A 27126-nucleotide genomic window follows, 5' to 3' on the forward strand; every position below is an offset into this window, starting at 1 on the left:
ACCGTGATTATGGTATTCCAACAATTTTGGCATTTAAGTTCAAACACTTTGTTGGAGGAATTGACATTTGCAATAACTATCGAGTAGGCTCAGAGGAGGGTATGTGTTGGAGAAATCATAATTCTCACTTAAGAAATAGGAGGCTTACTCCGTAACATTATTTAAAAAAAAATCAACTCTTATTGAAATAATATTAACACCTCCTAATTCGTAAATCCGGAATCCGTCTAATTTCTCTTTTAACAAACAAACTCGTTTTTGTCTTTCGACTTCAATATAAGAAGGAACTTGTGTTTCAATTTAAGTCAGTCTCATTTGTTTGTTCTCATTTTTCAGTTTCCAACCCCGGCTGTGCAGCAATGGACATTCTATGATGCATTTACACACTTGCGCGTACGGGGAAGGATCATCAAACCGGCATGCGTTAGACGTCTACCCCTTCGACGTAGCCAAGTCGACGACGTGTCAGGTACGGAAGGCTGATCTTTCGAATTTAGCAAATTAGAAAAACAAATGAGCACTTACCAGATACAGAAATCTATGGCAAAATTGTCTCATATAATGAAACTCGGATTTTACACCCGTATCATAAAGTTCTCGATAGCTTCGTCAAGCATCCATGTACAATAATTAATTAACGTGTCGATAATACTAAACAGTGTTTTATATTTGTTTATATGAATAACTACCATAGTTCCGAGTCACGGAGCCCAACTATAGTTTTCCATACAAAAATTTAGTTACAACTTTCTACGATTACCGTATAGATTGTTATCGTATTGTTTTTAACTTACATTGGTGTCTTATATGCGTCAGAATTTCACATATTCGTAATTGCTTCATTACAAATCCAATGCATGAAAGACTCGCAGCCTGTCTCGGCATCGACAGCTGGAACTTAATTTTGAAAATAAATTTAGTCTATGTTACGGAGGGATAAAGGGATTGAATTTAGTAAAGTAGCTTTTGAGGTAATTCGTACTCTCCTTAGCCTTAATAAGAAGAATATTTTAGTTTTGATACTGTTACGATACTGTCATTTTCATACCAAAATGAGTAATTTACGAAAATGTATACTATTAATAGTGCTTAGCCTTAATAAGAAGAATATTTTAGTTTTGATACTGTTACGATACTGTCATTTTCATACCAAAATGAGTAATTTACGAAAATGTATACTATTAATAGTGCTTGCTTAAATGTTAGAAATAAATGGTAAATATCTCCGGCACCTGGCTAATCTTCAAAGAGATGGTTTGAAATACGGGAGTCCTACCATCAGCGTTCTTATAATAATTTAATCACGTTTTTTTATATATTTGTAACAGTTTGATTAATTTTAATATTGATTGATTTCGATGTAATATTTATTTGCAGGGTTATTGCTAGAGTTAAGATTTATGGAATTAAAGATACATAATTTTGTACCTTTAGGGTACACCTTATCGGTACAGTATTACCAGTACAACGTTTAAGGTATGTGCTGTGTAGTCTAGTCAGGTCAATTAGACCATAAAAAGTCTCTCATAAAAACTCATCTCTTAATCTACAGCTTCTAAAACATAGGACAAGTCGGTAATACCACAGCATTACTAAAATATTCCCCTTTTAAGTCATTAGTCATTCTCATTTGTACGAGGAGTAAGATCAGACTTTGAAGTTGAAATAAATTCTTCATACTTACACATTGCAATAGAGCAAATACTGCAAATCGTCAGGCCACTGTAAAGTAGATGGTACCCAGCAAAACTGAGGAATGCCTGTATGAACATATGCATGTAGCCAGGGAGTGAAAACTTCAATAAATTAACAATCACAGTATATTTCTCAAAAACAATTTACAATTGATTTATTCACTTTTTATTCAGACATATTTACCAAGGAGTATACCAAATTTGTATTGTATTCGGTGGACGTACACTTCGCCTGGGTTTAATACGGAGTTCGGGAAATTTCTCTGTAAAAGAAATTAATACTTTATAAAAACAAGTTCTGAATTCAAAGTGGTCTTCATGAGCAATTTCGTAGTTTATTGGATGCGCTATGCTTTTGGTTTTTATTATTTATTAGTCCATAAATAGTTATCAATCGCAAATCAGACATAAAATGCCCTTATACTAGGAATAAATAAAATCAGGTCCAATTTTGTTCTAATTCGATAAAAACGTTACCTACCTACCTAAAACCAGACTTAGTTAATATTAGTCAATTACTGAAGTTTCGCAAAATCTATACGATAAAGGTAAAGTAAACGGAGTCGCACCTACTCTTACTAGTTCCGAAAGGATACATTTAGTTGGCCTCCACCTAGACCCGTTTTTCCTAATGCAATTTATGGTTTTTTTTATATATAGGGGGGCAAACGATCCTGCAGAACGCCCATAAAGGGCAGTCATCGCAGCCCATAGACACCCATTTTTAGTGGGTGCGTTGCCGGCCTTTGAAAGTGGAGTACGCTCGAATTTTGAAGATTTGGAGGTCGTATCTCTCAGGGAAGATCCCCGCCGAGAGTCGATTCCACAGTTCGCTAGTTCGCAAAAGAAAATGCCTTATGAAACAGACTGTAGAAGAATATTTTTTGTGTGTATTTTTATACACTAAATAAAATATACTCCGATGTGTCAAACGCCTGCGAAAATTTTACTATGCAAATCTTGTTTTTAATCCCATCGCGAGAAAATTAAAAAAAAGCCGCAATTTTTGGATTTTTATTATTGATCATCATCTTTATAGGCAAGCTTGATCACCAAGCTTCTGTCACATATCATTTTGGATGATAATGACATTTTCCGTCTCTGTACGAGCATATATTCATTACGTACATATATTCGAATTGAGAGCCACACGCTAAAACACAAGACTTCTTATTCATAAAAAAACAAATCAGTTGCACCGTTGAAACTTAAGAAATCTTTAAATTCTCTGAAGCATATTATTTGAAATAGAGTTCCATTAAACTGACTTCTTTAATATAAATCAAATTCATTTAGTAGTAGTTCTTTTTATTTAGTTTTAATAACTTACATTGTTAACTGCATCGGGATAGTTTTGTGGCATCACGCAGAATAGTCCATGCTTTTTATAATATGTTCCCTGCTTGCCCAGTAATGGCACATACCCGTAGCTCTTCTTACCCTGAAATTTATTAATAACGGTGTAATTATTAATAATATATGTATGAAACATTGTAAAAAAATGTAATACCAATTCACAAAATTGATTAGAATTTTTATATCGGCATAAATCAGTTCAATTAAAGTTATACAAGACTAGCTCACTTCGATCTAGATGGTGATAAGAGTGATGAAAATAAGATTTCTTTGTGTATTTTGTTGATCATTTTTTTTACAGGCAAGTACTTCTTAGTTAAGCAATTTTCCTTCACCGTACGTGCGATTATTTATTGCGAACATAGAAAATCCAATCATACATAAACGAATAGACGACCTCAGGGTTGAGGGTTACATCTACAGTGACTGCTCTGAATAGTAGAAATTATATCCTACAAGGATTATAAATATCTGTATACTGTCAGTTTTACCGAAATTTCTCTATGATTGTATTTGATGTGACGTACATTGTTGTTAATTCTCTTAAATTTGTATGATTAACTAGTAGTTTTACATAGCTTGTGAATATTTCTTTATAATGGAAATAACATGTGGCAAACTCTTCTACGTGTAACTCTTGAAATTTTTGTGCATTTATTAACCAAGTGTTATTTTTTACGTCGTAGTCATCTGGTTTATCCCTAGTCAAGCCATCTTATGATATACTAATGTACCCTATATTTTCTTTCAAAAACCCTTTAAACGTTATAAATCTTAATAATACAGATATATTCACCTCACTCTCCTCTTCATTCGCCTCTTCTCCATTCGCACTTGTTCTACTGCTAGAATCACTTTCACCCTCACTAGCGTTCTTGCTGACTTCCCCGGCCTCTTCACCGTTCTGTTGTAGAAAGTATTTACAGTTAAGTACGATAGTCTTCAGTTTACGATCAAAGCAAAAAGCGGCCTCAAACATTGGAACATGACTTGATGTTGGAAAGACTTATTTTTTCGCTCGTAGGAATTATTATGATCTCACTATCCATAATTTAATTTAAAAAAAACTGCTTAAGCTTCTGCTAGTGTATTTATTTAAGTGAATCTTGTGATTTGGTAAATGTACGTTAAGTAATAAATTAATTAAAATTCATTTAAAGACTAGTATCCATATTGCTATTAACCAGGGTGTAAAAAGAGCTTCTTAATTCTTGACAATACCATGAATGGTAAGCTAATAACCGATTGTTATTGTCAATGGACAACAAAAAATTGGCGATTAATAAAATGCGACTGGATAAAAAGTCTAAGTGAATAAAAATTAAAAAACTAACCTCAACAATTTTATCAGGATCTGGAAGCAGATTGCCGGTGTAAAATTGCATGCCTGGCTGGTTACTGTATACCTCAAGTACACGGCCTGATAAGGGATGAAGTATTCTGAAAGTGTATAGTCTAGTTTAGGATTCTGCTGCGTGTGTTTTTTGATCATTTTTATTTATATTCATGACTTTATGGGTTTTACGAGGGGTAAAAAATTTACCAATGAGATTTTTTAAATCAAATTTTGTTGTTAAATTAGCTTCTCTGATTTTGGTAAAAAAATTAAATACACTTTCAGAAAAATTATACACTACCGGTTCGAACGCACTCTCCTCTGGGATGAGTCGTAGTAATGTTAAACCAGAGCATTTGAGGCTATTTTAATACTCACCGAGCTTGGAAGGTTAGATCTTGTTCAGTTCCTTGTGTTATACAGTAGTTGAGGTCGTAGCCGCCTTGAGGTATCTTCGGCAACATCGTTCTTAAAACTCGTGGTATGCGGAAGTCAAATGGTGTGGCACCAACAATTTTCTTTTCACCTGGAAATAGCGTAATAAAATATATTCCCTATGTGCACGGAAAATCTTAGCCCTTAGGATAAAAGTGGAAATTGTACCTGTTGCGAGCCCTTCCTCATCCACTACGGTATATTTATCCGCATTTATTGTGAAAATGTGATCGTACATGGATTCATTGCCTGCGTGCTGAAATCATACTTAGATTTAAAAAAAATACATCAACATGTTCTGATCCACAATTGTTACATTCATACTGTCCACATTAAAAAAAATAGAAGGAACATGCTACATTATTAAATTATGCTACATTGTAATGAATATAAAGTTCAATCTTTCTAGTTTGTTTGTTCTCTGTAAAATGGCAGAGCTACAAAACATATATGTATATTTAAATACTATATAAACCATATATGTATACTTACATGACCACCTAAGTTAAAGTATGGTGACATACTAAGATTCACTATCGTCGGTTCACTTGTTGTGCACTTCATTTCAATCTTAAGCGTGTTATCGCAGGTAACTTCAAATGCAATTTGAGCCATCAAAGTACCAGGATAGCCTTCTTGGAATCGATCAGACACATGACTCATAATAACTTTATTTCCAATAACGTAGGACCGCCAGTTAACCTGAAAATGTATACAACGTTACCGTCGTATGATCCTACATCAAATATATACCTAACTAGTTAATAATATCAATCTTTGAAATTAATTTCCCTTCAGTTTGTATAAATTTTAAGATTTTTTTTCTTGACTAGATTGTTGTACCTGTCACAGTATAACTTGTATTTATTTATTAACCCAAAGTATCAAGATTCTTGTTAAGTCAAGTGCCAGTGCACCGATGCTTAAATAAAGTTTTAAACGCAACTACTAAAGTTTACACGTTAACGTTTAAGTCAGTAAATATCAAATGTATATTAGAAAAACGTTCAATCAGCAGATGAATATGACTATGGTTACAAGAACAAAACCTATATCCTATGCAAATTGAAAAAGTTTTCTTAATGTGATTTATAATTTACCTATATATATATGGTTGGCTGACTAAAGCCGAGTCATATATGAAATATATTTTTCACTAAAATGTAGTACAGTTAAGTTCATTTTAAATACGTAATCAACTTTACGTGTATTTTGTGAACAACGAATTTCTGTTATTTATTGTCTTAATTTTGTAATCGCCTATATATTAAAATAATTTATACAAAGCATTACATTTTACTTCCAATTATATCTTGTTAATTTACATTACATTTGCTTTAATTTTATTATGCCATATGGCGCATACCTATTAAACAATTGTTAAGCGAAATATGAACGAAACAAGATGCAAAAGTGCGGATGACAGGTGGCGAAGAGGAAATTCCCACAAATTATTTTATAACATATAACACATAAATTTATATATTTTTATCATTTATCAAGCATATAAATAGGACTACTAGAGGAGGTAGTGGGTTCGGCTTATTGTTTTAACTTAGAGGCTAGAATAATAACATATGTCAAGCCGTCAGCCGCAAAAATCTGTCTCAAGCGGATTGCGGGCAAAGCTTCTTCAAACTCCGCAAATAAATATTTTTATTGTATGATCAATATTATAAATTCCTTCTACTTCTAAGATAATACATAATTAACAACTTCCGGAGATCATTTTCAAATTAAATGTTAGTGTGAAATGTATTAATATAAATTGGGACGTTATCTCGCTCGTATATACATAATATTAAGTTTCTTATGTAAATAAAATACAACTTTGTAATGAGAAAATAAAGTTCTTAAAACAATAAATATTACCTTATCAAATCCCATATAGCCTCCATGATAGTGATTACGCCCTCGATTCGTAGATAACATATACATTCTCCCTGAAGGCCTTACCACCATTGTGCCATCGCGTATATAGTTTGCATATCGTCCTATTGTTGCACCGAAGTATGGGTTTCTTGATTGGAAATATTCTGTATATAAAACAAATAAGTATTTTTTTATATTTCACAAACTAATAATTATTTCTCCTGAAGAACTTTACTTAAGAAGAAAAATAATACAAAATCTGCCCGATACTCGATCTACGGCATCAAACAACAGAAAGTAGTATATATCTTCACACGACATGTTGTAATAGTAATATATGTTGATTGTTATAAATTTACAGTTTATATGTCACTGGCCTTAGTATATATATATGTGTGTTAATGATTTAATTATGTTCGACGTCCTGGTGGATAGAAAAACTGTGCACAGTTTGTGTTTCCACCACATCAACTTCCTTTATATTAAGAACACTTATACAATAAATAAATAAATAAAATAAATGTGTCATAAGTGACGGTCGGTATATATAGTTACATGTTTTTTCATAAAAAAACGTCTAATCTGAATGCCACAATCAGTGTGAACAGAAGAGTAAAGCCATTACTAAATATCCTTGATAGCACTGACATTTTACAAGTCCAATTTCTTACAATATCTGAGAAAATTTCGCAGAAGAATCAAATTCCTTTTTTAAATTTGTTACATCCGAGTTTTGCTCAGAATGAGTAACAATTATAACACATCAAATAATACGTTAAAATGCGTGAATAGTGTAATTAATTCGTTTAGTTTTCACTCTATTTCTTTTAAATTTGGAGATTTTGTTTAAGGATGATCTCTTTAGTTGCTGGATTGTAGGCTGTATGAAACCAAGCCACATAATCATTTTTGATGTGCTACATAATAATTATTTACACCTTACCTTCTAAAGTATCAAATCCTGCTACAACATCATCCGGTACCCCTTTACGATCAGGTGCTTGAATTGATGTAATTGTTGCTCCATATGTGATGATCTACATACAGATTTATTTAATAAACGATGCAACGATTGAAGAAACGTAATACAGCTCTAAATAAATGTACCGTTTTTCATATGATCATAGGACGAGTAATATCAGGAAACTATTAAATGTATGAAGTCCCGTGTACTTATGGAAGATCAATTTTGGATGTTCATTGGTTTAGATGTTATTTGTCGGGCTCTGCCGACATTGCGGTCAAAACGGTTAGTTAACCGTTAGTATACATATAAATAGTTATATTGGAATCCAGTATTGTCTCGTAATAAGAATTTATACGTTTCCTTTGGATCAGATTTTTGGGTAGAAGAACAAATAGTCTTAAATCATTTCTTTAAATATTAACCGACTTAGTAAATAGTCAAGTAAATATATAATGTTCGCATTTAGCGATTATATATTAAAAAAGCATACCTTACCTGTACAGTCATTCTATTTCTTGTTTTCCAAGTATATCTTCTCACAATATCAATATTAGTACTAGATGCACAAGGGCTTTGTTCTGCTTCTGGTCCTTTAATTTCTTTTAAAATTTTGGGTGATTTCGTAAATACGTTAGATGATCTGCTGTGTGCCGTTCGAGGGTAGTCCTTGGGCATGAAACCAAAACCATCGACAATGAGCTCCACGTCAGGAACCTTGGGGAGTTCAGGTTCCGGTATTTCTTCTGGTTTCTCGTCAGACCCATCACCACTTGCCTTTTCATCTTCAACGTCTGCCATTTTCACAAGAATTTAGATATTTTTCAAAATTTATTTTACATATAAAACTGTTATATTTTTTACATTTAAAACTGTTTATAAAATTCACTTGAAATATTTTTGTTTTCTAACGTCATTTTCTAAAAAATTGTTTTAATTTCTTAAAGATTGTATACGATATATATATATAAACTTTTTGATTATATTTTTAATTTATATCGGAGCAACGTTTTATGTGTATGAACGCAATTGAATACAGCTTCTCGTTTCTTTTGTGTAAGTTTTATATATTATATATTTATTCGTTGCAACGTATTTAACTACGGTTTGATTAACAACTAAAATAAGTTAAAAATATGTGCGTGTACGCATAAGAGAAACTTTTTTATGACCATATTTTTCGAAAAATGATCTACTATATGCAACTTTACAGAAATTGGTTAAATAAAGTTAAATTAGATAAAGTTTAATTATATAATCATATATAATACAATTATTTTATTTTACCTTATTACTTCTAAGATTATTACAGAAATTAATTGTAATAGAATCATTACTACAATTGTTATCGTTACTATATATTTTTGTTATTTTTGTTATTTAACCGTGGTAAGGACAAGAAAAAGATGGTGCGTAACGGAAAAATGTGACGGTAATTTTTAGATAAAGAAGTTTCACTTCAAAAACACAAACGCAACCTGTTGTGTAACATAAAACAATTGTACTATGTCACAGACCTCTTCGTTTGACGATATTTTATAATAAATACGCAATACCTAAGTGTTAAGTTAGCTCTCAATTTGTAAGTCTATTTAAAAACTGCATACGATTTTACTAAATAATTTTCTACTTTGATAAACAATAAGAGGGTGATCCCATTTGTTGATAAATACTGTCGCGTCTTATTAGCAAGGGATATGACTAATTGGCCGTAATCATGTATGCATTGCCATAAATAAACACTATTTATCATTCTTCAAGATTAATAAGATATAAATCAAACTCATCATTAAAAATTCAAAAGGGTTTCGGCAAAGACATATTTGTATAAATTTAATATCTAAATAAAACTTCATTTACGAATGTGTACACGAATTTATTACATAATTTTTACAAGACGACGTTTCTAGTGTATATTAGCAATATTGCCGCGAGTTATTACCAGAATATTATTTTGTTATTACTATTAGATCTACTAAAATATAAACGCCATCTATTGCCACTAAGTTGAAACATTACTGAGCCTGCCAGCCGGCCTGATGTACCACATCATTTCAAGCATCAAGCAAACATCCAATTTGTGGGTACTAAAAAACCTACCAGGTGAAAAATGTATACATCATATTTTATGGAATTCTACGTTAGGCATAATTTCTAGGGAAATTAGGTTGCAAATTAACACAGAAAATTCAAGGTTCACAACGAGGTTATTTCGACTTTCGACATGTATTTGAAGGTTAAGTTAATTTTTTAAACACTGTATTTTAAAAACAAATTACAAGTAAAGGCATTTATTTTTCCATAAAAACACAATGTTGCCTCACACATGCATCTATATTAAAATTATAATATACGGCAGTATACTAATAAAAATTATAAATAAGTAAAATTATAAATGCCAAATTTTATTGCGAACATTTCATTTCTTATATCGTAAATTAAAGTATTACGCTTCTAATATATTATTCTCAACATTATTCTAACACAAAGGATTAATGTATAAATTAAACCCAAAACACCTTGACGCTTTGCTTATCAAATTCGATAGAGTCAGTCTTCCACTTTTCAGTTTCGTTAACATCGGGGAACTCGTCCATATAAGCGATGTCTTTGTTTGGTGACGGTGGAATTATACTTATAATGGGTATTCCAATCTCTTGGAATGAATTCATAGATGAAAAGCCACTTTCGTCTTCAATAAAGTTTAGAACAGGATTAAACTCCGTCTTTTTATCAATATTACACGATTTCTCATCGGGTGAAATAAATGGACTTTGAGATATTTTATTTTCATTATGCCTTATAGAGTCGTTTCGTAAGATGTGGTTTAACGGGGCTTGCGTGGTGTTGTTAGGAATGTGTGCCTGAATGACACCCAATATTGTGTCTTTGCTGAAATCGGTGAAAGAGAGGCTGTTATATTTAAGGCTTGATGTATCTGACTCATTTCTTTTCTCAACAATACAACTTTGCGATGTGAATGACTCGTCTGCTACTGTTTCAACAATCTTTATTTCTTCGATAAGTTTAAGGTATTGCTCATTTCCATTTACTGAAACCGTGCAAGTAAGATCAGGTAACTTAGTGCTTAGGACTGTATTGGCAAGAGTTATTAAGCGTGACATTTCTTCAGAAAGCTTCTTCGCAATTTCATTTTCCGAAACGAAAGGTAATTTTGGGTGTCCCCTGAAATAATGACATTTAAATTTTCTTCAATGGCATAGTATAAATCATATTCAATTATTAATAACTTTATATATTTATTTTAGTAATTATCATTGTTCAACTCATCTATTTACTGTAGAAAAAAAACCTTATGGATTCATCTTAATGCGGAATTAACTTTATTAACACTCCTAAACAAGGCTCCCATAACTGTGGCAGTGTTGTAAAAATCGTGATTGCATGAATTTATCCAGAGTTCCTGAGTTCGAGTCCCGAGGAAGCAAGAGTTTTAGGTTGGAAGGCAGACAAGGTTAATCACCTATAGGTAGGTTATGGAACTTCAAGCGAAACTTTTTAAAATAACGGTTCTTCTTATATTGTAATTTCGTAGACTCTTACAAAAAATTATAAGCAAAACAGTAAACGACTATCAATATAAAAACCGGTGTTTTATTTTAATGTTTCAAGGACGACTCATCAATTTTAATAAAAAACTGGGTTTTTTACAAGAGTTTACTCTTTAATACAGTAACCTTAAAGCGATACTTACAACTGTTAAATTTAATTCAAACAAAGTAATACTTACCAAAAACTATTGCAATCCTTGAAGCCATTTACATTATTAATGGATTTACTGATTTTCTTTGTACTAATTTTTTTGGTGGGACTTATAGAGTACTCTACATTTTTATCTACGTGAAAAACAGATTTCGAACGTGGCAAGTCTAAATTTGACTTTTGTACGATTTTTGAAAATTCCTCCGGATCTAGATCAGTTTTCTGGCACTCTATATGTTCTTTCACTCTGTTCAGGAATGTAACTATTTGTTTAAGTAAAGCTATATGCATCTGCCGGTTTGTTTCAGTCTGCAATAAAGTACGATAAAACATTTATGCAATAATTACATCAATTTTAAAGCTGCGTAATTATTATATTTCGCAATTCGCAATGCCAAACATTCGCAATACACATAGAAAATAGCCAGTATTCAAAAATAAACACTTAAAATTAGTAAAAACCTAAATTGTTTTAATACCTGAGCTAGCTGCCACCGCAAAGTATCAACCTCCATATTTAAGGCATTAAGTTCTGTGTTATGAATGTCGTTATTCTTAAAACCTTTATCGGGTGGTTTAACTACTTCTCCATTTTGCTCGATAATACTCGCCGAAAGTTGAGAACATTGCTCAATACTTTCTGGAACCTGCAACAAAAAACAACATACGTCGCAAATCTGTGTCATTTAACTATCACCGATCATTAAACTACAATTGAACTTGGAATCCGAGAAATCATGCATAGTGCGGAAGTTTCACTTAAATTACTGCATATTTATTTACATTTTAGCTTATAATAATGCTGGGAACGTTTTCAAGATAATGGTACTATAAAGATATAAAAGAGAATTAAATGATGTGAAATAGAATAGTAAGAATTGACCTGTATTGCATTATGACGAAAATTTGAATTTGGCACACAGCTTACAATCTCTAATGGTACAGAGTAGGTGTCCATCGTTCATTTAAAAGTCATATAGCTTTTAAATCGTTTCAACTTAATACTTTAGCATCAGCTGAGGTGAGTCGCATCAGATAGTAGAAAGGTTACAAAAACAAAGTAACGGAATTTTAAAACATAAAGGTACATGCTTTGTGAACAATTGACAAAAAGTATGGATCGATTGTAATTGGCAATGTCATGGCAATCCCACGGTTTTGCTACAACCACTTGCTGATTGACCTGTATGCGAACAATGCAGCAACCATACGGACCCGTTATCAGAAGATTCTTTAGAACCAAACCAAGAATATAAATTTTGAAGTATGTCTATTTCCGACTGCATGGTGTATTACAAATAGAACAACACTTGAGACAAAGGTCGTCACGGTTACACATTATAAAAACATCGACGTAAGCAAGCCATTTCCGCAGACAGTGTCTTATATGGCATACAAGTTACTACCAAAAAACAATACGGTACAAAGACCTTTCCAACTACTTGATTTAATCTATTGAATGCCCTTACTATGGTAATATAGCTATTGTGATGAGTAAAGCTTCTAGAAAATTCTGATTCAAAATGTTTTATTATTGCATATGGGTGTCTGTGATTATTTTATATCGTAATAGTAGAGAACCAGACCGTTTGAAATGGAAAGCGCGTGGAATGACATACATTTTACTACAATATATCGATTACACGTGCATCAGATCTGTGATATCCAGTCACCATATTAGTTTACAAGAATCTCATATGTCTGGACCCAGCAGGCTGGAACCACGCACCAAGGCTAGATGCCTATACGCACCCATTTAAATCGGTCAATGATGACGAGAAATTGAGTTGAGTTCAGGCCGTATTATTTTCACTGTTGTTATGCAACTCTGACTCATTGTTTTCAACGGTGAATTTAAGCGTGCCTTTTAATTCTGCTGTTTGTTAGGTGGGTAATGGTTATACGAATTGGTCGGTTAGTGTTGAGGTGAGGCAAACTCGTCATGCGCAAGCGGCGACGCGTGACGGTGGCATCCGGCGCGGACCCTCGGAAGTAATAAGGCCCAACCCTCACGTCCCGTCCCTGGCAAGTGCGAGTAGATACCTCTCATATTGTAAGAAATAATAGCATTGAAACTTTATAACATTACATCTTGAAAGTAAAGCAGTGTGTTTTGTATTTATATAATTTTTCTTAATGTGAGCAGGTGTTGAAACATTAAATGTACCTGCTTTTCGAGGAATGACAGCTGTCACAAGAAAAATATTTTAATGTATTGGTTTGATTGTTTAAATTATATTTTACTAATGTCTTAACTGTATCAACTATTGCTTAACTCTAATAAGATTGGCTTAAGATTATATTTACTCAGTCAAGTACTAGATTAGTTACATATTATCCCAACAATATGCAAAAGTGAGAAAAAATATTTCTTCTGTTGGTGAGTCATCGTACTTATTCTAGTGAATTAAAGGAAACGTAACTCACGGTGTTCCACCAGGTGTAACAAATATATACATACATAGATTAAATAGGTCTGTGACCTTGCGTTACTAACAACTACCATGAAAAACATCCCTGATTGGTGCATAAGATTAGAGCGTTATAGAGATCAATCGAGTTAATAATATCGACTACCGAAAGATTTTCTATTTGTATTTTATATACTGTTTTTGATACACTTTTTAAACATTTGCACTTAGACTGCAACTAAATTACTTTCACGCTGAAAATTATTCACTTATTTCCAATTTATTCACTTTAGGACAAAGAAACCTATAACTAAGTAATCCTAAGTTTTGTTCCTAAGATCATAAATCTTTAAAAAATACCACTTAATCCTACAGATAAAAGTTCGCACTGCGGTCAAAAGTTAATACAAACATAGGCGTTCAAAAATAATACGGTAAAGTAAATAAATATACACAAACAATTTTGAGTGCAGGATATTATTGATGTTAAACGGAACTATTATTTCCTATGACAAAATTATGAAACAAAACATTAAAGGCAAACCTGATACTAGAAGGAAGGAACGAAAGCTGATTTTATAATAGGTATACGTTGGCTCAGTTCCGTCCAATGTTTCTTTCGAAAGTTGTTATCCATAGGATGTTTTTTTTCATACAATTTTAAATTATAACTAGACATGGTTTAAATTAGTACTAATTTGTATTTGGAGGTATGAATGAGCTAGAAATATAAAGGACGCGCGTTCGTATAGAGAAATATTTTTTGGCGCACAATTTTTTAAATCGTACTATTAAACATTGTCGAATTGTAGAAAACGATTTCGTACGTTTCGCACACTAGAAACTAATAAAACTCGGTGACAAAGACTCAATGCAAGAGTCGGCCTTTTCGCTTATAATATATATCTTCCAGGCAACCCGAAACAGGCAATTCTTATCATGCAGAGCTCCGATTTTTTTTTATACTAACTTAGCTATAAATACACAAAAATTTCCTCGCGTATTCCTTAAAATTTTTGGTTACCAAGTCAGTGCAACATATAGTTTTAAATGTTTACGTAAAGCTGAATCTCGGCCATCATTAATATTCCACGATTTCATAGTATTTAGCATTGTATGTTATGAGATTATAGAAAAACGGATTTCATTTAAATAATAGAAACAACTTTCAAACCTAAAATTTATGGCTTTATAAGAGATTGTGAATAATAACGCAAAACTTATATAATATCTCGGTCATGAGATATATCTCTCAATATCTTATCACATTACCTAAATAACTTATTAATCTAACATACTCTACAATCTCTGCATTCCTTTTAATAAATATATATTATTATATATAGTTTACAATATAATCTTAATTAAACCAATTAAACAATTATTTTAGTAAAAAGCATAAAATTCCGTGACAACATTAGCCTTATTGTACAAAATATGTATTTGTTACCATGGTTACGATATTATAAACAAAATTGTAAACACGGTAACGAGTACATTTTTGGCCACGTTTTACAGTATGTCCTAATGAGTTTAACATCCCAACAGTTTAAGCCATACAGGCTGTAAGTGTTTGGACAATATATTTGAAAATACAATGAGCACTATTTTGGTGTATTTTTTGTTTCAGGGATAACACAAAACCTATAAGGACTGTCAAAAACCCTTTGTCTAATTCAAAGCAGACAACATAAATATTAACATAATGTATGTATGTGCTGTACTCTGTAGCGACTAGCGCTAGTCTTCATGCCATTCATAAATTAAAAATCATAAGTCAGTAAAAATATTCACTACACATGAAAAATATTTATAAAAAATATTATGTATTCTAGATATCTTTATAAAACGCGAATGAACGCAATAGACAAGGTGCTTGAACTACACATTTTTTAAGATAAAAACTTTTAATAAATTGAAATTAAACTGAAATCGAGATCCGTTGTGTTGTAATTCGAGACGAAACGCTTCAGTGGACGAAATACCTCTTTCATTTTTATGAATACCTGACATCGCTTATATACAAAAAATTGTTATAATGACATTTTTTGTCCACTTTCCACTTATTGATTTCACTATGACATTAATACCTAGAAATTCCCCACTGAAGTAGTCCTTTATAAGAAAATACGATTTCGTTTAACTTAAACGCTTTTTGGAATCATAAACTATCAATTACAATATAAATATAAAAAACATGATTTAAGAAACAAGACCTTTAGTTGCAATAATTATTAGTATTAGTTCCAATACTTTATTTTTACTGCGGTTTGTGATAGAGTCTATTTTTCTATGTACATACAAACATCGCAGACAAACAGCAAGGTATTTAACTATTTACGTTTTATATAACTTCACACGATACATTGCGGATTTACAATCGTACCAGGAACATCACACCTATATCTCTACAGCGTTTTGTATTTTGACATGGGAGTTAGATTGGTTAGTTAATTTGAATTTTATAAGGAAGTTGTAGTAACGCCACTGCAACGCGACTTAATTGAAATTGGCTGAATTCATAAACTCAACAAATCGATAGTTTCAGATCTCATTATCTATAATCTATTATTTGTTATCAGTAATGATCAGTTTGGAAGTAATTACTTGTGTGTCGCGTAATAACTGCGCTCACGCACAACAGCCGCACGACTGGATATCGCGACGCATTTTAATTTTTTAAATGTGCATGCGTTACCGGATCTAATGTAAATAAAGCACAGACACGAACCTTATGCGTGATTAAAATTAAATATTGGTTTGTGTGTACGTAATATAACATAATTCGTAAATTTACGTCAGAAATAGTTTAATGTCAACTTTCTGTTGGTTCGATCGAGAAAAATAAGCGATAAGTGTCGGGCAATAAAAGGACGCTTCTCCAATTCAGTATTTTCTTTGACAAATAATTTCATTAAACAGACGCTATAGTCTGTCTGGAAAATACTAAGGCCGAAGAAGGCTAAGGCGGTTTGTACTAGTGGAAAATATAATTACGATGATCACATTCATTAATAAACTAACAAAAGACGTATTGTAGTTGATAACATTGTAGTAGGTACTAGAATGAGTTTTAAGAAACATCTTATTATTTCATCAAGTTCGAATTGAATATTTATAGCAAAGTGGACGTGTGTTGGGTCATTGTAGATTGTAGATATCAAAGTACACACATAAGATTTCCATGTAAATAAATTTTCTAGACTCGACTATTCAGATATTTACCACGCGATAATGGGGAAAACTTATCATCACGGACAGATTACTTATCAATGCCTGCGCTGAGAAACCATGGATAAAAGCTAATTAATTTCACTGACTTCAGCGTATATTTTCATGCCAGTACGATAGTATATAATTGTCTTCATTACTTTTACTTGAAGATGTTTTATTGCCCGCGAAAATTGTTCCAGATTATGTTTAGGCAGGCTCGTGTTAAGCGAGAAAATGTTTTATTATTAAGGTATTGACTTCATAATATTATAAAGTCAAAACGTGAAATCGTTATAGGATGGGTTATTTAAAACATAAAAGCTACAGTAAACTAGAACACTCGATAATAATGAGTCTTCCGTTAACTGTTACAATTTATATAGTCAACATGTACGTAATAATAAATCGCGTTTAAAAATATAAAAAGTATTTATTAGTAATTCTTTGACGAACTTATCGTTCTTTTGAAGATTAAATAATGGTTACCGTTAACAAGACTATCACGGATTCAGAGATTTTAAATTTCAAATCTCGGTAATCGACTGAGAATAATTCATAAGTGTTACGTAGTGTTATCCTGTCTCCTTAAGTTTAAAAAGATTTATTTTTGAATGATTTGGAAAGTTTATGTTATGCAATTTATGTTTATATCTAAAAGCAATATCCAGTTTATAGCAAACTCTTCTTGTTGTGTCATAAAAATATTCTCTGAAGGGATTTGTAAGGTTTTGGTTTTGAAACTTTTATATGACAATAATAAAAATATATTTTTTATAATCTTTGAATTTTATCAATAATATAGATTGAGCAAACCCTCACACATGTATGTCTAGCCATACTTTATAATAATGTCCATCTTTATTATTAATACAAATTATACTTTTTTCTTTTGTAAAGAAAATAAAAAATAATTGTGTTGGAAAGTTCCACCACTCACATCTTTCTTTGATGCTCCGCTAGTTGCTAGTAACCATTATAATAGTATAGTATTAAAGAAAAATGCTGCAAAAATTAGAAAAATTATGCCTTATTGAGAGCTTCCGCTGTGAGCGCTGCGTAAACGAATACTTACTACCACTGTAAACTTTTTATGGTAATTGTTTTTGCATGTATTTTTTATTTCCTTGTGTAAGTTATTCAAAAAAGCACAGTTAGTCTATAATAAAACAATAAAAAGGATGCGATCATCCCCGATTAATACAAATACCGTAATCTGCGCATGTTTATAAAACAATGTTATTCTGACGCCTGCGCGTTTACGGTATCGCCGCCTTTGTTTAGTTTTATTTGCATACAACTGTGTCACGCTCGATTATACAACATTAGACTAGAAATGCAATTTTTTCCTAGAAGAGCTTTACGAATATAGAGTAAAAATAAGTGCACCTTACTAGTTAAGTTTTACCCAAAATGTGATCTCCTCGTTCGAGCCGCGATGAGCTCACACGGAAATAGGAGTTTGAGGAAGAGGCTTTTTACTGCAAATAAACTTTTATTGCGTAACACACCTCGGTATAGAATGATATAAGAACTGTTGAATAACTGTTTAGTATTTCCTCTAAAACCAAAAATATAACTTGTATTTGTAGTGACGAAAGTCAAGCTTCAAACGATGTACGAACCCCGGCTGTGCATCAATAGACGATCTATCTATGTGCGCATTAAACACTCGCAGGGTTTTCGTAGAAACCGAAAACATATAAAAAAAACCATACAATAGTTATTCAGATATGACCACGTTAGACATTATATTATTCCTATGAACTTGCAGATATAAGAGAAAGCGCGCAGAACGTTAAGTAATATTATGTGAAACCGTGTGACTTAACCTTTGTGATTTAGAGACTAGTTTAGGGTGCAAGAGGCGTGATGAAATAAGCAATTGCAGCAAATGCTTACAGGAGACTACCAAGTTCAAAGGCCATACAGATGCACGTAACCGTATTTGTTCAAAATCAATCCTGAAGCAAGTAGTTTTGTTCAACAAAACAGCAATTTCATAATAAATGTTCAAGCATCAAATTAAAAACAGGTCAGGAAATATTTATTCTATTTGATATACTCACTTTTGTTTAGTAAACACTAAAGATGAACCTTCTCTCACTGACAACATGCAAAAGTAAAGGAAGCAGGTAACAAACGAGTAACAATCTATCTAATTCTACAATTCGCAAGATTATTACTTGAGAAAAACGGGAAGAAAAAAAATTGTGCATGTATTTGATAAACGTATAGGATAACATAAATCGATATGTCAAAGTCTACAAATGCGGGCAACAGCTAGTCTCACCTAATTATTATTCACTACCACAACTGTTCAAAGACTACGACCCATATGTACGCGAATCAATCTTGTCTCAACTTCTGATAAATATTTTTTTAACGTTGTCATTTGAGGTTAATTCGGAGACAAATAGGATTAGAGACTTGTTCAAATACAAATGAGACTATTAACATCGCTCCCCTGAGCGCTCGTTCTAGGCATTTTGTCATTCCCTAGCGCTTATCTCGTATCTCAATTACCATCTTATAAAGTCTTCGAAGCCTTGTCAGCGACATTGACTATTGTCGGGACCTCATAAGCCACCATAGGTAGAGAACAAATTAAATGATTAATTTGGCGCCACACGAAAACGGGTAAGCGTAGCGACGAGGCTGTAATGCAAACAGAGCCTACAATTTTGACCTTTTGATAAGTATAACCTGATTACTATTGCCGTCTTATCAAATTCCAATATTATCAATCCGTGAGAATTATGATAAAATGTGATCAAATGACAATCATTTGCTCGTAACCGTAATTGGGTCCATTCGATTTATTAGAACCCACTGAATACAAAAAGAAATTGGCAGACATTTTACTTACTGACTTACAGTTGATTGACGATTTTTGTTTTGAATTTTTTATTGACCTGAACATAATATGAATTCCGATGCGAAGAGAAAACTAGAAAAAGTTAAAATTAAATAAATAAAATTATTTCAAATGGTATGCTTTCGGAATATTAGTGGCCGGGTCTGCCTCATTTATGAAGTTTTTTATAAGCAATAGAAACCAGTCAAAGAGACAGTCACGAGCAAATGATATAGCACACTTTTTATTTGTCGACAGTTTTAAAACGCTCGACTTAAAAAAAACGCAGCGCTACGATGGTGGCAGACATATAATAATGATCGCTATTAAAACTTCTGCCAAATGAGCAAATGATATAGATATTTTGCTCATCAACTCCCTAGCTACATATTTTTTAGGATTTTCTATACTACGTTCTTTCGCAGGGTTTTTAAACGAACATTGCACGTCTGCCAAGCGTGCATTTCATATATTTTTATTTAACAAATCTATAAAAATGAATAACTTGAAAAGCTAGTATCCTAGATGTCTGTCTTTTAGACTTTTCATTTTGGTTTCTAAACATCAGCACAAACATTCACAAGGTTTCTAAACATCAGCCTTAAAAGCGGATACGTGCAAATGATAGTATACCTGTTTTTTTAAACATTATTAAGGGGCTGTAAATTGATAATGCAGCGCTACAATGGTGGCAGACATGGTCCTTATCTTATAGTTATCGCTATTAAAAATGTCTGCACATGAGCAAATTATATAGATATTCTGCTCATCAGCTCCCTAGGCTACATATTTTTAGGATATTTCCGTGACAAAGGGACATCGAGTGTCAAATAATATAATAATTATGATAATTATTATGATTTACAAAGATCCACTCTGGTTAATCAGTACAACTTAAAAACTAAATTTCAGTGTCTTAAAAAAAAGTCCCGTCATGTCTCGCACCGTATGAAACTAATGTAATTTTGATAACTCTGACATTCGTACTTTTTATTTGAATTAGATTTATGTAGTAATTATAATTTTAAAACTTGCAGTACATTGTCAACTAAGAATTATCTTATTTGACAATGTACTGCAAATTTATTATTTATATTATAAAACATAGCACTAGGATAATGGACATAGACCGAAACCGAACAAACCGGACAAACGAATTAAAAACTTCACTGTGTTAATATTATTTAGTAAGAAGTAGCGTAGCGGTTTAAATTATTATTAGGCTAGTATTAAGGCTCACGAGGATGTAGCACAGATTATTTTATCAGTGAAATTAACCCATCAAGTCCCCTCCTGATAATACAGGACGTAAATCAATCGTCATCCTGGCCCAGGTTTTGATTTATACGGAACAATAAAATTCAGGTCTGTATTCCATAAAAATCTATATTGAACCGGCACAAATTTCTCCTTAATAAGATATTTTTTCGCGTATAACGATGCTCGGTCGTTCTTTTGTTAATCTTAGCAAGTAATTATAGGACTAAAAACTCTTTCCGAAATTGATGTTTAATAAAATGCCAACTTCGTCAAACAATTAATAATGGCCGTTATTAACGGAATACCGTCAACGACTCTTAAGACCAAGGACGACAGGTTCAATAGTACAGTGCAAAACTAGTTTCGAGAACTAAAATTGGAAATCATTCGTTAAAAACTAGCTTTCCGTCTCAATGTCGATTGCTAAAAAACTTCTTATACTGCCATATATTTAACGTGATTATCCATATTTTGTGAGAGGGTATTTGTCAAGTTATGCAGCTAAATACTACATATAAAACAATTGTGATCTGCAAACTGTGAGATACTCGTAAATCAGATTTATTTGAAATAAAAATCGAGAGCGTAAAGGTTGACAGAGAATAGAGCAGAAACATATCAATTATGTATTTCCCAATTTCATTATTTCAGTATATTATATACTAAGTTAGTATATCAAAGAACTCGCTCACAATATAGAAGCACTACCTTTAAAAACCTAATCACCTTCCTTGTAAGCATTCCACGGTAGTGTCCTGTAACCTGTCTGAATGTTTTTAATACAGCGCTCTGCTAGATTATACCCAAAGCTGGGTTAGGTACCTCAATAGATACGGGCAAGGTTGGAGACCCTTTTAAAGAAATGCTTTGAATAACTTATATATAAAGCTGGTACTGTCAGAGTACCAGGTTCGTGAAATAATCGGCTGCAGATTGCTTTTTTTCTGAGTAATAAAAACAAGATTAGCAAAGTGATTAATCAAATATTAAACTAAAGTGTCTTTTGTTTCTTTCTGTCTAGTTGTATTAACGCTGTGTTGGAAAGTGAGAGATGAGTATACGTGTGCGTAGTTTTTTGGACGTTACTTACTTTATCAAGGACTAATGTGAAGCGTGTATAATGGTAATATTTAGTAAATAGTGAAAAGCTTATTGTTATTGTTTTAATATGGATTGAAATAGACATTGTAGCATAGAGCAAATATTAATTGTTGTTAAATTCTAGCATGATTCTGATAAACTGTTACATTATTTTTAACTGAATGTTATACAGTTTTGGAAAACGTTAGCTTATTCTTTGTAACAATTAACAAAAATTTTATATTGTTTTATTTCATTTCTTGGATAAAGATATAGAATAAAATTAACTATGTTTATTCGTCGAATAACTGTACATATTATCTATAATTTGAAACGAACTACACGAAAAGCGATTTCTATCAAAAACGCACGTAATCATCATGAAGTCAAGTGTTGTAGAACGTCAATCAAACTTTAATCTAGTTTCAGGCGCTGTCAAACCAATTCTCTGAGTGATGTTTGACATATATTCGACAGAGCTTAAGACAAGATTAAAATATGGGCTTACGAACGTAAAACATTGTGAAAATTAACAACACTCATATTAGGTATTAGCAAATTAAAAATATTTTATTTCCATGCACAAGTGTTCATTGTTCATGAGAAATCACAATTAGGTCTGATTAATTTATTTCAATGTATGAAGGTACTTTATTATTATTTAATTTATTTCATCTTAAGGTATTATTAATTAATCGACTAAATTGATCTTTTATTTCAAATGTTTGTACACGTGTTTTTATATGTGCAAAGACAATATGAATCTTAGCTGAAAAGGTCGCAAAAATAAAAAAATAAAAAGTTTTTTTTACGATATTAAAACAATGTTAAGGCACTGTTTATATAGGAATGTACAAAAAGCAAGTCATCTTTAATACCTGTTTCGTATATGATCTTGTTTTGATGTTAAGTGCCTCTTAAGTATGTCACGACCATCAGCAATAAATATATCAACATACTATAAAACACTATGAATTTACCATTTTTCTAGAAAAGTTTTTAAATACTACGCGGACGTCATCTTGAAAGAAAGGGCTCCAGAGGCCAAATCGGTTAATTCATAGTAAATTGGGATTTTTGGCTCTTGAAGTGAGGGCAAATACCCTTAAAGGTAAACAGTTTTTTTACAGCAGAGGGCAAACGGGCAGGAGACTCATCTGATGTTAAGTGTTCACAAAATATTATTGAATTAGCTTTCGTATAGGGCCGTAAAATTTCGGTATAACCCGGTACTAATACACAGGATAATGACCAATTTTAGTTACCCATTAAAAAATTATCCTATGTACGTAATTGCCCGACGAGTATGTAATTATTGTATGATTGGGAACTCTGGGAAGAAGTGAAGAGAAGGAAAGTTTTGGAAATTATAAATACAAACCTAAACCTTTCTTTTTAACCGATATCAATAAGGGTCTAATTGATTTGTGCGTATGCTATTGTTGTAATTTCATGAAATTTAGGTAGTATCTAAAAGCCATATTCTGTTTGTCCAAGTTTAATCAAAATTAGTGCAGTAGCTTCTGAGATAGCCTTCGCAGTCATGTATACGAGTAATATAGGTGAATAATGTTTACAGTTATTTGAAGACGGATAACTTTTCCTGAATTATTTATTTAAACCTAACGCTTTATTTCTGAAGCAATACAGTCGAAATTCACTTGCATATTTTGTTATTTAGAAAATGATTATTAAATTTTTCTTAAATTAGCGAAAATATAGAAAAACATATCATCAACCCATTTCGTATATTAATACCTATTCTTCATATTTCAGGTAATTTCTGCTATATATATATATATACGTTACATATTTCTTAGAACATATATTTATATGTGTATTCATGCTTGAAATTACGATACTTTTTTCCGTATAAAGAGGAATTAACTTATTAGTGTTACGATTCATTTAGTTCGTAATTTGTATTATAATCTGCGTATAATTAAATTATTAGCAATATTTATAAAATTCTATAATAGCTGTTCTCTCTAGTTAGTCCTATCGAACTGCGATTATATACTATATGTCCCTCCTATATGACGATTAACATATATGATTTTTTTAATTAAAAATATAATATAGGGATCACCACTGTCAGAAGATTAATAAACACATTAGTTTCATCATCGGACGTCGAGTCAGAATACGTAATTCCACCCGTATCCCCTCAACGTCCGCTGTTCCACAACTGAGCGTTTTTTAAGGCAGTTTTTGCCGCGCACCACAACAATGTGGAACCAGCTGCCCACTGAAGTATTTTGAACCAATTAGATTTAGGGTCCTTTAAGAAAAGAGCGTACCAATTCTTGAAAGGCCGGCAACGCACTCACGAGCTCTCTGGCATTGAGTGTCCATGGGCGGCGCTGTAATTTGCCCGATTGCCACCTGTTCTATAAAAACATAGATAATGATTTCTCAAACGTTTATATACCATTTTTCATAGATTAGAGAGATAAACAAGAGCACCGGGCGCCAAAAAAAGGAAAACCAGCCCATGTACACCGATTTCAATGGGTTGCCGACCTTTGAGGGAGGAGAATGCCCTTTTTTTCACCACAAACATGTAACGTCAGAACAAAATAATAGTAAAAAAACTGTTACATTGTTTACATACATTTGTAATAAATATGCATTGTAGAATACACCTTAATGCAAAGGATTAAAGATTTCATTATTCGCGAGCATTCGAAATCTCATAAAAACAATTTTACTAACACTGGTCATGGTATAGGCTCTAGGTGTTTACCATGTCTATCGAAGTAAAACGATTTTTTGTGCATTTCAATATAAATATAAAAAAAGAAATACGTTGCACGAGCTTTACGTCTATTACAAAATAGTACCCTTTAGGTCTGGAGCGCAGAAATTTGCATCCGTTTCGTGATAATTTATGTTTCTTAATAGTGGCTGATCAGTGTGGCCTTCTATGACTGACACACGCCGTCCACATTTTTGGGTCTAAATCATGCCGATTTCTTCGTGCGATCGATACTTACCCAGGACTAAGTTAATAGTAACTTCAATTTGTAGGGCCTATAATCATGATCCGCGCATCCAACCAAATAACATTATTATACAAACTACGTCCCGGATGTAACAAACGCTTGACTGATTCCAACTAAACCCTTACAGGTGTAACGACCAGGTGTGTCAAGTTTTAAATAAGCCAAGGTCAAACATTTAATAGGATTGTGAACGTGTCACTGAAACCTTAAACCAAATGTCTATTTCATCGCCAATTAAGATTTCTGGCTGGATCGGTATAAAATGGCAATTTTAGTTATAATTGACGTATGTAATAAACGTATATAAATGAGAAATTCATATCATATATGCGCAGAAATATGAATGGACGGAACAAGGAATACATCCCTTGTTCCGTAAGAGTAATGGGTGATGTAAGTGTATAAAGAGAATAAAAAATAAACATTATCGACCTTTCTTTAATTTCTTTAATGAACAATTTGATATTTTTCCGAATTCCAACTTAAAACTTGTAAGGAGGTTTTTAAAGAAAAATTAATGTACGTTCTGTGTTCCGGGGTATACGGAACGTGGGATTACCACAAAAAAAATATGGACATCACTACACTGGATGTCACAAGACTCTTTAAATAACTCTTAAATATTGTGAAGACTTATTCCTCTGTTCTCCGTTAAACTATTACACAGTACACAGAAAATTGTGCTTTTATCATAATCGGTTCACCAGCTACCACATTAATAACTTAGGGAGTTCAGTGTTTCGAAACAGTTCCAGATCGAGTATATAAAATTGATTTTATGATTCCCACATAACGTTAACAAGGAGATATGAGGGCCGAGAAACAATGCCTCCACTTTATCTTCCTTTCATATCACGAACGTTTCTAACCAACAATTGTATTGCTGTATACTTCCGCCACAATCAACGCTTGGTTCAATTCACACCCCGTAGTATGAATAACACAGAATAAATAATCCCGCCACAGAGTAGATAAATATCTCTAAATAAATCAGCCATGATACTGTTTTGATGAACATAAAAAAGTAATTATACATCTTTAAACATTACATTATTTTTAGACATTACGTAATTTAAAAAAGGGTACAAAAAGTAATAATTCAAACTCATGTTTATTTTTATATACAATTTATTTTTATAAGTAGGTTACGCTGAGCTGAGAAGATCATTGAGAAAATATTATTTAAATTGTATTTCTTTAATTACGTCGCAAAACACTTTTGCCTGCATTAATGAGGGTGACTCGGAAGTACATAAATATTATCTGATAAATACCTCTTTTCTATTTAAATTAAGTATAATATCTTACAACAAATATAATATTTAACTAAATATTTCTTGCAGTTTTTATAGGTCAGATTGAATTGTACCCACTAATACATTAGAATTTCTCTATTGCATTTTAAATAATTAATAATCGTTGCTATATTTTGCTATTTATAAGTAAAATTGTCTTGTTAATAATATATACATTTGTAACCACGAGCAAATCATTAACATTTACAATAATACAACATTATATTCGCTGACCGGATTAACAGAGCATAGTGGCAAACATTCAAAAACTCAAAATAATTGAAAGATTTACTTACATTTATTTTTGGTTTCTGTGTTTCAGTTTGGCATAATTTTAGGGCAGAATCCTTGGATTTCACACCCGGAGTCCAGGAAATATACCGATTGGAAAGCTTTCTAGCAAAATTACTTTTGAAATCCTCGCATCTCATTATGGATTCCACCGGTTTATTAAAATCATCTTCAACCACGTCAGAATCTTGGGATTGATCAAGCATTTTTAAAACCGGCGCGGAAATATAACCACGATGCCGCGAGGACAACCGTTACTCGTCGATGTGTTATTTGAACTGATGCAAATTGCAAACACTAAACTGTGTCTAAACAGCAAACGTAACTGTTTCTAAAG

General features: G+C 32.2%; 2 protein-coding genes across 3 annotated transcripts; both read right to left on the reverse strand.

Moving 5' to 3' along the window:
• Positions 1–1806: 1806 nt before the first annotated feature.
• LOC123718913 (galactose mutarotase-like) lies at positions 1807–8561 on the reverse strand. Of its 2 annotated transcripts, XM_045675912.1 has the most exons (10): positions 8156–8561; positions 7637–7730; positions 6694–6857; positions 5314–5523; positions 4990–5077; positions 4765–4912; positions 4385–4490; positions 3847–3954; positions 3025–3135; positions 1807–1957 (listed from the first exon to the last, which is right to left on the reverse strand). In XM_045675912.1, the coding sequence occupies exons 1-10, from the start codon at positions 8456–8458 to the stop codon at positions 1865–1867; spliced, it is 1425 nt and encodes a 474-aa protein (XP_045531868.1). In that variant the 5' UTR covers positions 8459–8561; the 3' UTR covers positions 1807–1864. The 2 variants fall into 2 exon arrangements, with proteins under 2 accessions (XP_045531868.1, XP_045531869.1); XM_045675913.1 differs by lacking the exon at positions 3847–3954.
• A 961-nt stretch (positions 8562–9522) lies between these two features.
• On the reverse strand, positions 9523–27080 carry LOC123718966. Its single transcript, XM_045675990.1, has 4 exons — positions 26795–27080; positions 11860–12027; positions 11409–11689; positions 9523–10843 (listed from the first exon to the last, which is right to left on the reverse strand). Exons 1-4 carry the CDS (start codon positions 26993–26995, stop codon positions 10162–10164), a joined length of 1332 nt encoding a protein of 443 aa, XP_045531946.1. The 5' UTR covers positions 26996–27080; the 3' UTR covers positions 9523–10161.
• Between the last annotated feature and the right edge of the window lie 46 nt (positions 27081–27126).

The sequence above is a fragment of the Pieris brassicae genome, chromosome Z (genome assembly GCF_905147105.1).
Source record: "Pieris brassicae chromosome Z, ilPieBrab1.1, whole genome shotgun sequence".
NCBI lineage: Eukaryota > Metazoa > Arthropoda > Insecta > Lepidoptera > Pieridae > Pieris > Pieris brassicae.

Bases quoted from the DNA above. Each gene is read 5' to 3' on its own strand.
- LOC123718913 (XM_045675912.1), bottom strand. From the start codon at position 8,458: ATGGCAGACGTTGAAGATGAAAAGGCAAGTGGTGATGGGTCTGACGAG. The intron at 5,524-6,693 runs GTAATATTTATT...ATACATTTTCAG, and splicing joins GCTATATGGGATTTGATAAG to GTTAACTGGCGGTCCTACGT. The intron at 3,955-4,384 runs GTTAGTTTTTTA...TTTCTACAACAG, and splicing joins ATCCTGATAAAATTGTTGAG to AACGGTGAAGAGGCCGGGGA.
- LOC123718966 (XM_045675990.1), bottom strand. From the start codon at position 26,995: ATGCTTGATCAATCCCAAGATTCTGACGTGGTTGAAGATGATTTTAAT. The intron at 11,690-11,859 runs GTATTAAAACAA...ACTTTATTGCAG, and splicing joins TGCGGTGGCAGCTAGCTCAG to ACTGAAACAAACCGGCAGAT. The intron at 10,844-11,408 runs GTAAGTATTACT...TCATTATTTCAG, and splicing joins AAGGATTGCAATAGTTTTTG to GGGACACCCAAAATTACCTT.